This window comes from Onychostoma macrolepis, chromosome 01, assembly GCF_012432095.1.
Source record: "Onychostoma macrolepis isolate SWU-2019 chromosome 01, ASM1243209v1, whole genome shotgun sequence".
Classification (NCBI taxonomy): Eukaryota; Metazoa; Chordata; class Actinopteri; order Cypriniformes; family Cyprinidae; genus Onychostoma; species Onychostoma macrolepis.
Window position 1 is genome coordinate 11,723,012 of NC_081155.1, and position 18,499 is coordinate 11,741,510.

The 18,499-nt window shown below is 36.3% G+C and overlaps 1 protein-coding gene and 1 long non-coding RNA gene across 6 annotated transcripts; both read right to left on the minus strand.

The window, feature by feature from the left end:
* Positions 1–74: 74 nt before the first annotated feature.
* Positions 75–12,796, minus strand: LOC131550592 (interferon gamma receptor 1-like). 5 transcript variants are annotated; one of them, XR_009273618.1, is made up of 7 exons: positions 7,678–7,867; positions 6,015–6,147; positions 5,655–5,824; positions 5,424–5,569; positions 2,849–3,017; positions 1,986–2,105; positions 75–852 (listed from the first exon to the last, which is right to left on the minus strand). XR_009273618.1 is itself a non-coding variant. In XM_058792987.1 (6 exons), exons 1-6 carry the CDS (start codon positions 12,599–12,601, stop codon positions 2,083–2,085), a joined length of 705 nt encoding a protein of 234 aa, XP_058648970.1. In that variant the 5' UTR covers positions 12,602–12,796; the 3' UTR covers positions 1,072–2,082. The 5 variants fall into 5 exon arrangements, 3 of the variants coding, with proteins under 3 accessions (XP_058648970.1, XP_058649056.1, XP_058648808.1); XR_009273610.1 differs by lacking the exon at positions 75–852 and adding an exon at positions 1,072–1,667; XM_058792987.1 differs by lacking the exons at positions 75–852; positions 7,678–7,867 and adding an exon at positions 12,538–12,796 and having other exon boundaries at positions 1,072–2,105.
* LOC131552078 (uncharacterized) lies at positions 10,612–12,521 on the minus strand. Its single transcript, XR_009273888.1, has 3 exons — positions 11,723–12,521; positions 11,082–11,114; positions 10,612–10,980 (listed from the first exon to the last, which is right to left on the minus strand). It is a non-coding gene; the product is annotated as an uncharacterized LOC131552078 (long non-coding RNA).
* Positions 12,797–18,499: the final 5,703 nt, after the last annotated feature.

Below are 18,499 nucleotides of genomic sequence, written 5' to 3' on the forward strand. Positions count from 1 at the left end.
ATCAGGATGTCATTCTCATACAGTAAGCATCACAGCTCATTGTCAGAACATGTAGGCTACACTAAACACAAGGCCAACGCTACTCGTCTGGCATCCATGGGAGCTGTACATCAGACATGGAGAGAGATTACTCTAGATCGACTGACCCTTCACCTCTGGATTTGAAGTTTTCTGCGTCACTTATATAACACATCAGAGCAGGATCTGTCGGGAACAGACTAAAACGGAGCAGAAAATCACTTGAAGGTGATTTTGTGTGCATGTGGGGGTGGTTGTTGAATAGTTTTACTTAGTTAGCAGTATTTATTTGGCACAAAGAGGATCTCAATTAGCGTGTTGGCATTACATTGAATATATGCATTTAATTAATAGGCTACAACTGATAAACACACTCATTTATATGACTGAGTTGAAAACATAACAATGCACAGCAGGGTTTGACTAAATATTTAGCTTCAAAAAAGAAAAGAGGCAACAGTCCAAACAAGCTTATTCAGTAAATTACTTCTCAATGCTACATATGAACAATAACAAAATAGGATTTTTAAAAGTTTTTTTGAAAAAGGAACTCACCGATGCGTTTATTTGACCAAAAATACAGTAAAAACTGTAAAAAACAAACAAACAAAAACCTGTAATTGTAAAATATCATTACAATCTACAATAACTGTTTGCTATCTGAATATATTTTAAAATGTAATGTATTCCAAAGCTGAATTTTCAGCAGCCGTTACTCCAGCGCTCAGTGTCACATGATCCTTCAGAAATCATTTTCAATCTTTTATACATTATAAATGTCTTTACTGTCACTTTTGAACAATTGGTGTCCTTGTTGAATAAAAGTATTAATTTCTGTAAAAAAACAAACAAACTGTTAGATCCCAGATGCCAGATCCTGTCAGAAAATATCAGTTTTATCTGGAAACAGTCAGCAAAATTGCCTAATACCCAAAACCTGTTGACAGCAAGTCTTGTCTGGTACCCAAAATACCCAAAACTGTATTAACAGTCTTCTGTCAGCCAAGAAGTTGACTGAGTACAGCCAGAGTAGAGCAGAAGCATGAGACAAAATGATGATAAAAAAGGAGCAGAGTTTATTGTATAATTGTAGTAGCGTATGTTTCAATGCTCAGACTTCGTCTCACGAACACAAATCCAACAAGTACTGTTATTCCAAACTGCTTTACTACAACATCCCATAAACCTTGAATTTCCATCAACATTCCCTTGTATCTCTTATTCATGAAGACAAACAGCCCTTGAAACACACAATCATAAGACTAAACAACAATGGGAAAAAAAAACAGTAATACAAAAAATGACTAATCCGTTAATGAATCAATGAAATGAGTATACAAATGGCTATAATAATTATTATAAATGATTATATGATTAAATGAAAAATTATTATAAATGAATAAATGAATGGAGAATAAATGATTGAATAAGATCCTTCAAAACAATAAAACTCTAATTGACCCCAAACTTGAGAACAGTATTGTTTAACTTTTGGATAGTAATATATAAGGAAAAAAAGTTATATCTTTGGAAACAAGGTTGAATGAGTTATAAATGCTGCAACACAACAGTAATCAAACTCATTCAATCCCCGCTCACTTACTTATTGTGCAGCGTTTACATTTACATTGCCTGCAGACTGAAGCGACCTGTAAGAAAGTGTTGTGTTCGTCACAGCTGGACAGGTACAACAACAATAACACAAATCAGCTACTAAGATGAGTAAGTTAACAGTCGGGTATTAAGATAAAACCCTGAAGTGCTGATAAAACAAACACAGACATAAACACAAGCACAAAGAAACCGAAAGCGGTGAGTTAAGCCTCTTAAAGCATTACAGCTGCTGTGTTTTGAGGAAGCAGATGTGGAGTGAATGTGATCACTGAACAAACAAGGAGAAGCAAGGAGACGCTCATGTGGCTGCTCCATCAGATTTGGAGAAATGTAGCATTATATCACTTGCTCACCAATGGATCCTCTGCAGTGTGAATGGGTGCCGTCAGAATGAGAGTCCAAACAGCTGATAAAAACATCTCAGTAATCCACGAAACTCCAGTCCATCAGTTAATGTCTTGTGAAGTGAAAAGCTGCGTGTTTGTAGGAAACAAATCCATCATTAAGACTTCATTTTTTCCAGGTAAAATGTAACATTTTAAAATGTATAATCATTCCATAATATATTTTTAAAATAAGGACAAAAATAACATAAGCAGGGTTTTTATTTATTTGTACTCGCTTACATTTAAATACAAAATAATAATTCTTCTTTCTCTCTAATAAATAAAACACACACTCCGCCCCATTTACTTCTATACTTCCCTTTTACACAGAAAAGCCACTGCAATATGTTAAGAGCTCAGCGGTTGGTCTGACCTCCAGCAAAACACGGGTCAAGGGCACACAAACACTAACACTAAACCATCAAATCCCTGTCAAATGTCTCCACCCTCCCTTAATGCCCTTCATGCAAGAATCGTACATTCATGCTTGCATAAGCCCATTCGGTGTCTGTTTTGTCTCATGTGTAAAAAACCCCCCAAAAAAACATTCCTTTCAGTATTTATGTCTTGTAATGGCAGGACTCAGAGAAACTAATTTGCAATCTAAGTTTTGAAGTCAAAAGTTTGGCAGCATCTATTAATTGTCTATTATGACTAGTTGCTACATTTGAAAATAGCAGTAAAGTCATTGAAACTACAAAATAAAACAATTATGTAAATAAAAACTTGTATTTGTCTCTATTTCAGCTCTGTTCACATGGATGCTACGTTTCCAGTATTTTCTGCCTTCAGAAATAAGCGGTAGATTGTTTGGTTGAAATCACACTTACAGCTTCTTATGTCTCCTGTGAAACAGCTGCTTCTGAGATTGAAAAACCTCTGTCCGATCTTTCCGGTCAGATTGATGCAGTATTCACCTCTGTGCTCAGAAAACACTACGGATGTCTCGCATGATGTATTTTGCTTACTTTGACAGGTTTCACAGACTTCATTCTTTCCCTGTAGAGAAAAAAAAAAATAGTTACAACTATTTAAAAGAAAAGTTCATACAAAATGAGCATTTTGTCATTATTTATGAATTGAGATACTGTTCAAAGATTTGGGGTCAATACGATTTGTTTGTTAAATAAATTAATACTTTTATTTAGCAAGGATCCATTAAATTGATCAAAAGTGAGAGAAAATCAAATCTTGTTTTCCACAAAAAGAGCACAACTGATGAAACTGAAATGTTTCTTTCAGCAGTAGATCAGCATATTAGAGTGATTTCTGAAGGATCATGTGACACTGAAGACTGGAGAAATGATGCTGAAATTCAGCTTTGATCACAGGAATAAATTATTTTTCACAATATATTCACATAGAAGAGTTATATTTGTTACTGTATTTTTGATCAAATAAATGCAGCCTTGGTGAGCAGAAGAGACTTTCAATTTTTTTTTTAAATCTTACCAACCCCAAACATTTGAACACTAGTGTACATAAATGTTTTCAGGAATGACTTGATTTGAAGATAAATACTTAAAGGGGCCTATTATGCAAAAATCACTTTCATAAGGTGTTTGAACACAGTTGTGTGGCTGCAGTGTATGAAAACAACCAGCCTATAATGGTAAAACCCACCTGCTCATTTTATTATAATCCCAATAGATCATAAATAGTCTCTCTGAACACGTGAGGCATTACATAACAAAGAGGCATTACGTCTCATATGGATGCACCAATGAACATTGGAGTCATATTTTGTTTTCCAAATTGCCTTTCTGAAAGAGCTTCTTGACTCTCTGTAAGACTAATTTCTAAAGCTACCATTGTCTCTGCCTGTTTTCACTGATGCTGCCTTCACGTGCTGCCAGAATCGTGAATATTAACGTGGTAGTTAAATATTGCATATGAAAGCAATGTGATGTCGACCGCTTGAATTTGTCGAGCTCATAATCACAAGTGTGAGTTATAAAGTTTGTGATAGCAAGCGAAGGCACCATGAGACCAGCTATGTCGTTATTTTTATCGCACTGTGCTCCCCATCTGTGTAAGTAATAAACGCTAATTTATTATGCACAGTACAATCAGATGACTGACTTTTAAACCGTGTACGTTTTCTGTAAAGATAACAGGCTTGTACTTATAGTGGTAATAGTACTAATTACTAATAGTACTAATGTTTATTTGTAGGGGTGGCACGGTACCGAACCGTACGGTTCACGGGGCAAATTCCAAATTTTCTACTGACGCACACCGTGCTGCGTTGTCACGGGAACATCCCAGTTGAAGATTATGAGGAAATTAAATCGCTCCCTTTGCCAAGTGCATTTCAAACAACTAAATAATGCCACGCACGTGCCCTGTTCACTCCAAAGTCCCCACTCCAAGGGGATAAGGATGATCACTTCCATTTGGAATTTGCCCCGTGAACCGTACGGTTCGGTACGTGTACCGTGCCACCCCTATTTATTTGTATGCCGGATCATGAGCTCAAGATGCTCCGCCCTCTTCTGAAAAGGGGGCCGGGACCACCAGCTCATTTGTATTTAAAGGGACAAACACAAAAACGGAGCGTTTTGGCTCATACCTTAAAAGTGGTCATTTTAACAAGCTATAAAAAATGATCTGTGGGGTATTTTGAGCTAAAATTTCACATGCTCTGGGGACATCAGAGACTTATTTTAGCCATATCACCCTGCAGCCCAAGACCGGTTGCCCATGGAAGCTAAGCAGGGCTGAGCCTGGTCAGTACCTGGATGGGAGACCTCCTGGGAAAACTAGGTTGCTGTTGGAAGAGGTGTTAGTGAGGCCAGCAGGATGTGCTCACCCTGTGGTCTGTGTGGGTCCTAATGCCCCAGTATAGTGACGGGGACACTATACTGACAAATGAGCACTGTCTTTCGGATGAGACGTTAAACCGAGGTCCTGACTCTCTGTGGTCATTAAAAATCCCATGATACTCATCGTAAAGAGTAGGGGTGTAACCCCGGTGTCCTGGCCAAAGTCCCGCCACTGGCCCTTATCAATCATGGCCTCCTAATAATCCCCATCCACTTGATTGGCTCTATGACTCTCTCTCCTCTCCACCTGTAGCTGGTGTGCGGTGAGCGCACTGGCGCTGTTGTCCTGTGGCTGCCGTCGCATCATCCAAGTGGATGCTGCACACCGGTGGTGGTTGAGGAGAGACCCCCCACATGATTGTAAAGCGCTTTGGGTGTATAGCAATACACAATAAAAGCGCTATATAAATGCATCATTCATTCATTCATTCATTTTACATCTTGTTACAAGGGCATAATAGGTCTCTTTTTGGAGCTATAAATTATTATAATATAGAAAAAGCTGCTGAAGATTCTTCAAGTGAGGTTTTTTGTATTTGGTTGAACTCTTACTGCAAGCAGACAGGGAAGAGAACATTACCTCTTCTGTTTCGATACAGTATACCAGATTATCGGTGAGGCCGCGCAGAGCCGGCGAGTTTCTGTACAGCTGAAGAGGGTTGCTGAACTGGACGTGAAGTTTGCCTTCTTTGGGAGAAAGTTTAACCTCAGGAAAATCCAAATAACCTGAACACACCATAGTACAGTTAGATTATACTGCTGGTATTTGCTATGATGGATGATATTTCTAATAAAAACAGGCTAAACATACACTTAATATGGGCGGTAGCATATACGTTATAGCTGAAGGCATCTGATTTGGTCGGCTCTGACTTCTCTCCTCCTCGTACGGCCATCACATTAACATAGTAGCGGTTGTATGCTGGCTCAGACAGCATACTGGATATGTTTAAATGCAGCTTTTGTGTAAGATTAGAGTTCCTGGAACAAAAATAAATAATAAGCTCAGGATGGCAGTCAAACACTTTTAAACTACAAATAAACAAGCTTATGGTTTGACTGGTATTTAAAGGATTCACTAGTCATTTAATCAAGATAAAATGAACATTTAGAGACTATAAAAGGCTCTTAGTAGCTATGAAAGATCAGGTTTTTCATTCTGATGATTTACCTTTCACTGAACTCGCCTTTCACCTTCACCTGGAAGTAAACGTCCTGACTGAGATCAGGATATTCCCATCGAACTTCAACTCCATAGCTGTCACACTGAATAGACACGTTAGCAGGAGACGGGAGACTCACAGCTGAGAGAGAGACAGAATCACATTAGCGTTTGATCAGTGAGCTCTTTTCTCTCTGTTTGCATTAGTCTGATCACATGATCTATATTACATTTCTTATTATGCCAAGTAAAACAATGCTCATAATTCCCATTCAGAGTACTGTAAAAAGACCAAATCTGTCAAGACATGTAGACCAAATTTCAGAAAATAATGAAATATATTTTGTATAAGTAAAATGAAGCCTGTTTTTAAAAACCATTAAGATTTTTTTGCATTGTAACATTATTCTTAACAGACAGTTAAGCTGTAATATTTCTAAATGTCTGTAATATTTTTAAATGTTTATTTTTAAATTATTTTTTAAAAAGTCTCTTCTGCTCACTAAGGATGAATTTATTTGAAAAAAAAAAAAAACTGTAATATTTTGAAATATTATAACAATTTAAAATGACTGTTTTCTAAGTGAAAACATTTTAAAATGTTATTTATTTCTGTGATCAAAGCTGAATTTTCAGCATCATTAATCCACATTAATCCATTATTATCAATGTTGAAAACTGTTGTGCTGCTTCATTTTTTCAGGATTCTCTGATAAATAGAAAGTAAAAAAACAACAAACTGCATTTATTTGAATGCTGCACTTCTGAGAACTCCAACCCAAGGATATTATAGTTTTGAATTTTTAAATTAGTTTTTATTTTAATATCGTTTTCAAATTTCCTATAATTTCAGTTTAGTTTTAGTTAGTTTCATTAATGGTTTTGTTAGTTTTAGTTTAGTTTTTATTTTGTGAACACATTTCTATTTAGTTTTTATATATTTTAGTTTCAGTTTTAGTTTTAGTAATTATAGTTTAACAGAGTTAATGGACTCTTCCAGAGTAGACCAAACAAGACATTTAATTTGAGCAAAGTTGAATGTTTGCAGTTTACAGTTAACTATTGTGTAAACCTCTTAATAATGACAATAAGTCTTTACAATTCAAAAAAACAAAAATATGAAACTTATATCTATACAATTTATTAATTCATATTCATGTTCATATTCATTCATATTAAAGATGTAATCTTGTTTAATATGTCAATAGTTTACAAACAACAAGCTAATCAAGGTTTTCTGAGTTACTAGACAGCATCAGGCAGTTGAGTTTGTATCAGGGTTGGAGTTAAATTCTGCAGGACAATGGCCCTCCAGTGCTGGATTTGAGGAAACATGCCCCGTGTCCCAATGTGCATATCCACCCTATCTGCTCTAAATAGTATTAAAAATGACTAATATCACATAGAGTTTAGCATGGACAGTGTGCACATTGGGACGCAGGCATGTTCTTTGCAATCGTTATTGAAACTCTGTAAACTTTATTTTTGTCCATCTGTGTTTTCAATGCATTCATTTGTTGGATTTTTTGCACATACGAGCCGGTGCACACTACTATATGTCCCGTCTCCCTCAATGAACGTGCACAATAAGAAGAAACAATCTAAAATGCTTTGAAACCTCATACTACTCGAAAATAAACGCGATATGGTGATTTAAATGTTTGCACTTTACTTTGACGAGCCGCTCCAGCGCGCACGCGCTTCAGATGAGCCACGCAATCAATCCCAGTTCTTCTAAAGCCCCTTTTACACAACACGCCCAGCGGTGAAAACACAGCACGGCTGTCGCTTTCTCTCATCTCGGATGTGTTTTAAACAGTCGAGGCGGTGCTCGTGTCATGGACTCGAGGCAGACGTTACCATAGTAATCGACAGAATGACTATTCACTAAAGTCAGCTCATCCAAAACTTTTAATTCTGTGTCTGTTAACTCACTCTCATGTTGTTCTCGCACGTCAAGCACGCTTTTAAACGTCCGTGCGCTGTAAGGTTTGCATTATTATTATTTATAGTTATTTCCCATTTCATAGCCCGCGTCTTGTTTTTAAGTGCAAAAACGCATTCTCTGTGAATAGCCGCTTAGGACGCAGCTCACGTGCGTGAAGCGCCATCTATTTCCCAACACAACCGCAGGTCCGATTTTCTGGCACAGAATGAGAGCTTATTAAATCACGAACAGTCTAATCAGACTGATTCATATGTCAGCTGTGATATGCTTGAATTTTGACCTTGGCATTGTGCTGCCATAAGATAATAAAAAAATTCTGAAATTAAAGTAACGTTAATCATGAAAATAAAATAGAGAAATAGTGTGTGTTTAGTTAACCTTGCTTCTATATGAAAACGAAAACCTTTTTCCACTTCACATGTGCCACCCAGCTAACACAGTTACGTCGTGACGACGTAACTGGACCGGACCATATACGTCGCAGCGACGTACCAAATAACGTTCCAGCGACGTAACTTTGTGATTCCCATATTCGTCGTGGCGACGTTATTTGTTACGTCGCTGGAACGTGCTGAGAACGTCCTAACGACCAAACCGGCACGTTGTGAGGACGTGACAGTACCGGATCATATTGGTCGCAGCAACGTACCAAGTATGTCCTAAGGACTAAAATACCACGTTAATTTTTAATTTTAATATTTACACCTCGCCTTTAGTCTGGGTCCTGAGAATGTGTTCCGACTATTACCTTGAAATAACCTTGAAAACTCATCTTTGGTGCAAAAAAGAAAACTTATAAAATCTAACAGTAATTTAATTATAGGGGATTTATAGTAAATACATTCATTACATACATGCAGTGCAAACCAATTCAAAACATTAAATTCTAATAGAAAATAGACAAAAACACAATGCATTCATTCATGAATCAACATTTATTCAGTGTTACTTTCTACAAATACTAAACCAAAACATTACACCTGTTCTTTAACCATGCAAAGTGTTACCAATCAACTGAAAAGTTTGTGTCTCATTAAGGTTGGGCATAGTTAAATAATGCTGTTATCAGTGAAAATTATCAATAATTATCAGTACTCTTATTGATACAACTCCTTAATTTGGTGCAAAAAAATAAAGACATGATAAAAAAGATATGAAACAATTCAGTAGATACTTCATTAATATCTGGTGCTGATGTGCTTTAATACAGCTTCACTATCAGAAGATAAACCTAAACAATGTTACAATTACCAAAGAACCATAGTTCTTGGGCTTCTCAGAAGATAAAATAAATAAAGAAAATAACATTCATAAAGAGTAAAGATATGTAAAATGAACAATATAAAGATTTCTAGCATCACTCCTGTATAATTTGGCCCACCCCACAAAACATAAACAGTTTTTGTTTAGGAAAATGAGCGTGTTGACTTTCTCTGGAGAAATTTAATGCTGTATATTGAGCAACAGACGATGTTAAATCCATATACGAGATACACATCTGAGGAAAAATACATTGTTGGTCGGCGCCACCTAGCGTGCATGCGTGAATTAGCACAAGGTGAACAATCGTTTCGCACTCGGTGTGAAAGCACCGTCGACGGCGATTCACATTGCGCTCAGTGTGGAACGGCCTTTATTTCACTAAAATGTTTCACTAAATGTTTAGATTTTATCAAATTATTGTGCACCCATGATTTTTCTAGAGTATCTTTTGCTGCTGAATTATCCAATAATCTAGTTTATAATAGTATTTTTGTCATAGATTATGATTACCGTATTGACCCGAATATAAGACAATGTTTTTTTTCTTGTAAATACATCTGAAAAAATGCGGTCGTCTTATATTCAGGGTCTAGACTTTGACATGTCAATAATACACCCACAACAATAGGTGGTGCCAAAAACGCATAAAACGAGTGTGCCATGAAATATGTAATGTAATGTGTGATGTAAAGATCGCGAGTGAAAACAAAAGAAAAAGAAAAGCTTACAGCGGCATGAGTCGTGACTGTCATGTTAGCCTGATGGGACCAAACTTGCTCTAAGTGATTTTTAAACATGACAGTACCCAGATTTGAAGACTACAATAATATTTCACTTCTACTGTTAATACAATTTTGGTAGGCTACTATGAGATGGATAGACTAAATGTTATATAATTCAGATGGGCTACCTGTTATTTTTATGGTATAACAAAAAGTGTATATTTTTAAATGTCATTGTTGGTAGGGCTGCACAATTTGGAGAAAAAAATCTAATTGTGATTTTTCTGATCAAAATTGCGATTTGCGATTTAAAATGCGATTTATTACTATTTCATAAAAAGAGCTACAGGTTTGTTGTGGTGGTTTTAACAGCACCAAAGAAAGACCAAGCATAACCACAAACTATGCTACACTGTGCTACTGTTTATTTAAAACCTCTTAAACATTGTGTCCATTTTTTTTTTTAAAGTTGTCAGGATGCAAACATCTGTCATGACATTAAGAACTACAGTATCTTAATTAAAGTTAAATTAACAATCATATATAAAATTTTAAACTTTTAAGAACCCAAACACACTGTACTTTCGGCAGGTTTTACGCCCGTTTCACACATGCTCCGTTTGCAGTGCGTATTTTTATCCCTAAATCCAACCCTGTGGATTACCTGTCTCCTCCAGAGCCTTTAGTCGTGTGGGTCCAGGAAGGGTGCTTATATGTCTGGATACCGCTGCACAAATCTTTCAGCCACGAGAAATACAGTTCCAGCATGTCTTCAAATCCAGGACAACAGAATGGTCAGGATGATCTGAAACATATAACCTACTGAAATCAATTTAAATGTATTTTGCCTTGCCTGAGTGATGCTGAAACAACCAGGTTTAGTTTTTCACCCAGGATTCGCTGCTTCCTATTGAACAGTCTTCATGATGAATGATCTCTTGATCCTGGATCCTTGCATCTTATTGCACCTTGCACCTGGATCTTGAAACCCATCTCTACTGTAATAGTTGTCTTGTTGCTGCTGCCCAGATTGTCTCTCCACCTGATGATTAAAAAAAAAAAAACTTAGTTTTACAGCAATGAATAAAACATTTATAATACTATGTTGTAACAAATGAGCATCTTTTCTAATAAGCAACTCACTGAATCATTGACTCGACTGGTGGCAGTCAGGACCTAAAAAAAGTGAACCATTTGTTTATTAAAGATTTGTTGAAACTAAAGTATCAGATCTATTTGAGAATGAAACTAGCATAAAAAGCATGCATGTAAAAAAAACACCATTAACACCATTAACGAGCAGATGACACAATTTACAGGCCTGTCACTTGAGGGGGAAAGGTGTAATTATTAATCCCACACACTGAACATGATTTCGGCAGCCTCGGTCTAATTAAACTTTATACAGCAGTTTATATTCAAGTTTACAGTATGGCTAGCATGAGCATCATCGACTAGCGCGAAAGGCAGGCAGTCAAACAAACTAATTCACTTTACTACGGTTAAAGTTTAAAGTATTTGAAAGTGAATACTGTATAGTTTATCGTGTTAAATTTCAAATAACTAAAAGAAAGGTATAACATTTTATCTCAAGGTTTCAACAGTTAACGTTACCTCAGACCACCTCATGAGACTGCTCCTGAGCTAATTAACCAAACAGGGCATTTATTTATTAAATTAAATTGGAAAACCTACAAAAATACAAAACACTACTCATCTTTGGTGACATCTAACGTTATAAATCAGTAAAAACGATGAATACAAGTAGATTTATTAGCGCTTACCTTTTCCTCCGTGTCCGTCTGCTGGAAGTTGACCGTTAATGACGGGCACGCGCACTCTCGCGCAGCAGTACAGACAGTGACGCGCCGCGCGCTGCTGGTTTAAATGTTAATTTGTCCCGAGCCCTCTTTCAATAAACCTCATTCTCAGTCATTCACAAACATGTAATTAACAATGATCACCATTTGCTAAGCAAGCTATTTGGTTTTGTTTTGTCCTTAATTTGATGACACATACGTACCTACAAATATAATAATTCATGCCATCTTTTAAAATTTTCCAAAATATAGGCTATCCAAATGGTATCTTAACATAATAATACATGTAGTGCAATAATATGAAAAGTTATCATGAGACCAGCTGACCACGTCGCTACAACGTTCTTCACGGGACTAACAAGCGACGTCTTTTGAGGATGTGCCCACGACGTTTCTGGAACGTTAGCCAAGATTCTAAAAAATGGAACTTTACCACGACGTCCTCACAACGTCGCCATAAAGTAATGTCGCGCTGACCAAAGGACGACGAACTGGCGACGTCGTCACAACGTTCTGTGTTTGCTGGGCAGCCATATCCGTGTTGGGTCACACATAAATTTCAGTCATTAATTATCAACATTTATAAAATATTTAGTTATCCCTCCAAGAATTTAAGTTTCCAAATAAAAAATAAATAAATAAAATAAATGAAAATAAAGTTTGTTGTTAAATAATAATAAACACTTAATAAATATATACGGTATATTTAAAAAAATGCATTCAATAAATAACATATTATACTACTAAAATAAATGTAAAATAAAATTCAACCATCTCACCCTCTGAGGCGGATTTGTGGATCAGGATCAAGACAGTGACACTGATGTGGATCTGAATCCGCATTATTACCAGCGAGTTTCAATCCAAAATTTACTTATTATTATATAGCCTGTTATTAGCCTATATCTTCTAATAAAAATGATAATCCTGTCGAAATGACTGTTCTCCAAGTGTAGTGAAAGTGAAGTTTTTAGTTCAGGTCCCTGTTGTCACAGAGCTACATGAGACGCAGCACGAGGTTTCCAGGGAAGCGGCGCTTTTCAGGGAAATGACCAGGGTTGCCAGGTTTTCACACCAAAACCCGCCCAAAAGCTCCTAGTCAAAACTAGCTCAAAACTGTTAAATGTTCAGTGATGGGAATAACGGCGTTATAAATAAACGGCGTTATTTTTTCAGTAACGAGTATCAAACGAATTACTGTTTCCCCCGTTACAACGCCGTTACCGTTACTGACAATAAAATGAGGCGTTACTATATTATATTAGAATTTTATTTTTCAGTTCATCTGAATGGATGCGCAGTGTAGCTGTATTTGACGTACCATAAACTCTAGTGTGAAGCGCACGACTCGCCGTCGCTTTCTCTCACATACACGCACGCAAAGAAAGACACAGAGCAAGAGAGTCTTTCATAACATGCAGGATTGACGCGCTACATGTAAACGATATTCTTTGTTGTATTTTCCTGTCAAAATAATGGAGTTGCTTTGGAATTCTTCAGCTGTTAAGGACTGCCGGTTTCTCTGGTAGTGGGCGGAGCTAATGCGCAAACGACAATCTCATTGGGTGGCGCTCACCTATTATCCTCCCTGTTTTGATTTCAGCAAATCATTTTGAGCGAACGCAGGCAACGTGATTAATATTCATGAACCCAGCAGCTCATTAATCCTTAGTGCGTTTTACATTGATGACAAATATGCATTCATACTTGGTTATTCTAATTACTAAAGTTCTATCATCATATAATATTAAATTATCATAATATTATATTATAATGCTTGACTGACTGATGCTAAGTGTCAGTAGATACATAGTGTAGATTCATGTACAATGTTTTATAATAATAATTTATTCTTTTTAGTGTCCATTTCATTAATTTAACATATTTAATATTAGGGGCACTCAAATTTGACATTTGAATTTGTTTTTAAAAAGTAACGCAATAGTTACTTTCCCTGGTAATTAGTTACTTTTATAATGATGTAAGTCAGTTACTAACTCAGTTACTATTTGTGAGAAGTAACTAATTACTTTTTTTAAAGTAACGTGCCCAACACCGTAAATGTTATAAATGTATTGCTGAAGTACACATTGCAAAGACTGTGAACTATGTACTGAATTGTGGAGTTAGACCGTTGGCTGTGTAAATCTAATTAAGCTGCTAGAGGGAGCATCCATTCAGTTTACAGCGGTATATGACAGTTGAGAGAGGCGGCAGCTTTCCCGCGAGTGGGCGTGGTTTTCTCGCCGCGGACACACCCCAGAGCGCATTTAGGCCACGCCCACAACGTGAAAGTACAGATACTCAGAGAAATTTTACTTAATTAAAAGTACAAGTATCTGATCAAAAACATACTCGAGTAAAAGTATAAAAGTACAACTTAAAAATTGTACTTAAGTACAATTAAGTACTTTAGTACTTTTTTTCCCTGGCAGACATACAGAAGTTTGGTTAAAGGGAGAAAACGAAACAAAATGCAATGGCACAGGTCAAACTCAAATGCAGCACAGCGGAACACACACACACACACACACACACACACAAAATTGCAGGGAAAGGGATTAAAAGGGAAACTATATATGATGCATTGTTTATCAGATGAACACAAACTAAGATCTAAATCATCTAAACTAATTAATCTCTCGTCCAAAAATGACACTTCAAAAACTACACAAAGTGAATATGACAGCCCCTGTTGTTAATTAATGAATCAGTGTTTTCTTAAGTGAAACGATAGGCATATGTAAGAAAATTACAAATACTACTATTTTAAACTTGACTGTCGTGTTCACTTTGTGTGGTTTCTGAAGTGGTCTACCTCAACATGCTTCCTCAGATTTGATGTTGAACGTTTGAAGCCAGACATTTACCTGAAAGTCACAACTGAAGTAGAAATGTGTGTGATTGATGTGTGAAAACAATGATCATTGGTTCTCACGTCAAGAACATGTTTGAGATTCCGTTTACCATATTTAATGTGCATAAGATAAAATAAAAATATATGTATTAACTTTTTAAGATTAAATAAAATTGTAAGGAGTAAAAAGTACTGTTTTTTCTTCAGAAACATAATCAAGTAAAAGTACCTACAAGTATACAGTTTAAATTGTACTTGAATAAATACAAATCCCCCAAAATAATACTTAAGTAATGAAGTAATATTACTCAAGATTTTACACCTCTGCATTTCTGACTTATAATAAAAAACAGAACGATATCTAAAAGCTGCTATGTGACACGGTGTACAGCAAACAAGCTAAAAAACCCAGAACTACGTTTTTATAAGCTGTCGACCGCAAAAAACGAGCGTTTAAGGACACAAACAGTTGTAGATTTCATGTCAGGGTATTTCACGTTGGGTTGGATCCTTTCTCTAACAAAACAAGGAAGGTAAGGAAAAGGGGTACTGACACAGACCAATAAAATTTAGTTTCTCAATATCTCCTCCTTTCAGGTTCACATAGGGTGGTGGTGAAATAATCCTTTGATATGGTGAAAAATAATGAATGGTTCCTGTCGCCGATTACGTTTCCGCCCAGTGGGTGCAGTTCTCAGAGTAGGCTAATATGACACGTTGCGCTCTACTTTTGTGTCCTTAAACACTCGTTTTTTGGGTCGACAGCATATAAAAACGTAGTTTGAGGTTTTTAGCTTGTTTACTGTACACCTTGTCACATAGCAGCTTTTAGGCATTGTTCTATTTTTTGTTAGCCTATTATTTTTCTTCCACAAGGAGGCAATGTAATGTTAATTGGCATTGTATTGAACAGATGCATTTATACTAAATACAAATGATAACACTAAAACACTCATTTATATGACTGAGTTGAAAACATAATGCACAGCAGGGTTTGACTAAATATTTATCTTCAAGAAAACAGGCAACAGTCCAAACAAGCTTATTCAGTAAAATACATTTTTAATATGTTTTTAAAAAAGGAGCTCACCAATGCATTTATTTGACCAAATACAGTAAAAATGGCAATAAATAAAAATAAAAATAAAACAAAACTATTACTGTGAAATATTATTACAATTTAAAATGACTGTTTTAATAAAAATATAATTTATTCCAAAGCTGAATTTTTAGGGGCCATTACTCCTGTGTTCAGTGTCACCCTTCAGAAATCATTTTCAAAACAAACAAACCAAAAAATTTTCTCAACCCAAAACTTTGGAACAGTTTTGTATAACTTTTGGATAGCAATATATTTTTCATAAATTAAGGGAATATCTTTGGAAACAAGGTTGAATGAGTTATAAATGCTGCAACACAACAGTAATCAAACTCATTCAATCCCCGCTCACTTACTTATTGTGCAGCGTTTACATTTACATTGCCTGCAGACTGAAGCGACCTGTAAGAAAGTGTTGTGTTCGTCACAGCTGGACAGGTACAACAACAATAACACAAATCAGCTACTAAGATGAGTAAGTTAACAGTCGGGTATTAAGATAAAACCCTGAAGTGCTGATAAAACAAACACAGACATAAACACAAGCACAAAGAAACCGAAAGCGGCGAGTTAAGCCTCTTAAAGCATTACAGCTGCTGTGTTTTGAGGAAGCAGATGTGGAGTGAATGTGATCACTGAACAAGGTCCACCGGCGCAAGGAGACGCTCATGTGGCTGCAAGCTCATCATGTGTATTTCTGCGCCACTGTGTCACTAAAAGGAAATGTTTGAGGCAAATACACCTGCTTTCAAGAGACCACACCATCTTATGTGAGAGCAGAGGATTTTAAACAGATTTTTCAAAAGTATTAGTAACTGTTTGTCCAAAAATGAAAAATTTGTTGAAATGTATTCATCATCAGGCCATCTGAGATGTAGATGAGTTTGTTTCTTCATCAGAACAGATTTGGGGACATGTAGCATTATATCACTTGCTCAGCAATGGATCCTCTGCAGTGAATGGGTGCCGTCAGAAGGAGAGTCCAAACAGCTGATAAACACATGACAATAATCCATAAGTAATCCACACCACTTCAGTCCAGTCCATTTTTGAATATCATGTTTGTAAGAAACAAATCCATTAAGACATTTTTTTTCTTTTTTTTCCCCAGCTAAAATCATTCCATAATATATTTTTAAAATAAGGTTAAAATAACATAAGCAGGGTTTTTATTTATTTGTACTTGCTTGCATATAATTCCTCTTTCTCGCTAACAAATAAAATACACACACACACATGTGCGCGCACACTCCTCCCCATTTATTTCTATAATTCCCTTTTACACAGAAAAGCCACTGCAGATCTTCAGATAGCTGCAATATGTTAAGAGCTCAGCGGTTGGTCTGACCTCCAGCAAAACACGGGTCAAGGGCACACAAACACTAACACTAAACCATCAAATCCCTGTCAAATGTCTCCACCCTCCCTTAATGCCCTTCATGCAAGTATCATCACACATGCATTCACAAGCAGCTGGATCACTGATATAAAAATGAGTCTCAAATGTTCTGAATAAACTTGGTTTTTCATTTCCAGGACGTGCTGCTGTTGGGAGTAATGAGGCGGAAAGAATCAACACGATGGCGTTTCATTCACAGAGACTCATGCTGCACTAACTACGGTGTCTTTCCTGAGGGATACTCCCTGTTATCATCCCAGAACCCTCACAACTAGACAACCGGTATCCCAAAAGTGTGTCCTCAAATCAGCTTCATGATCGTCACCAGCTGAACCTCACTGCGGCCATCATACAATCTACATGAAAATGATAATGAAAACAACATTTAGACATTTGCTGAAGACAATCTGAGTGCTTTCTTCATGCAAAACTCACTATAATCGATCAGATTCATAATTTTCATTTGGTTGATGACTGCAGTAGCGACCTTGACTTATCAAAAGTTTCAAATATACATTCTACAATACATCCAACTGATACACACACTAGCAGATCTGAACTGTGACACTGTTTGCATTGTCGCAAAATGTAACTATTATCAGCCAGCTCTTTATATATATATATATATATATGTATAGATATATATAGATAATATAAATATGTCCAGCTTTATCCAGATACATACAGTGAAATATACTGTATATATAGCAACACTTGGTTTCTTGTATCATTGCAAAATGTAAACTGTATTATCACTCAGCTTTAATTTGCACCTGTAAGGCATGAAGAAATTATACATAAACATAATGATTTTCTGAAAAGAAGCTTTGGAACGCTGTGTATTGCGAAAAGCACTTTATACATAAATTTAACTTATTTATCTATTTTAGAGACCAGTTTATCGCATACATGGAGACTTGACTTTTGACTTGTGCCAGAAAATATACAAATATAGCATAAAAAATATTTTAAAATCTGAAATGTAAATGTTTTCCTGTCTTTATAGTTTTTTTTTTTCGTATTCACCTTTCCCTAAAATTAAATCAAATGAATCAAAATCGTTCTGGAAAAATGGCAAAATCGTACACACACTTACACACACACACACACACACACACACACACACACACAGATAGTGAAATGCTGAGTTGTGTCGGTGTGGACTGTCCTGTGTGTGGCTCAGATGGTCAGCCCACTCTGACTGACACGTGAAAGTATAATTACAGTGGTTCAGCTAGACACGCCTTAAGAGTAAATCCCAAACATACACATAAACACACATATAAAAGCCTCACAGAACTGCCATCTCTGGCCTCTGTGTTTACAAACACACAGCACACGAGTCACACAGATGTGCTGAAGGGTGAACAGCAACAGATTTTATAT

Bases quoted from the DNA above. Each gene is read 5' to 3' on its own strand.
- LOC131550592 (XM_058792825.1), bottom strand. From the start codon at position 7,804: ATGAGAGAAAGCGACAGCCGTGCTGTGTTTTCACCGCTGGGCGTGTTG. The intron at 6,148-7,677 runs GTAAAGTGCAAA...TCTCTCTCTCAG, and splicing joins CGCTGGAGCGGCTCGTCAAA to CTGTGAGTCTCCCGTCTCCT. The intron at 5,570-5,654 runs GTATGTTTAGCC...TGGTGTGTTCAG, and splicing joins TGCTACCGCCCATATTAAGT to GTTATTTGGATTTTCCTGAG.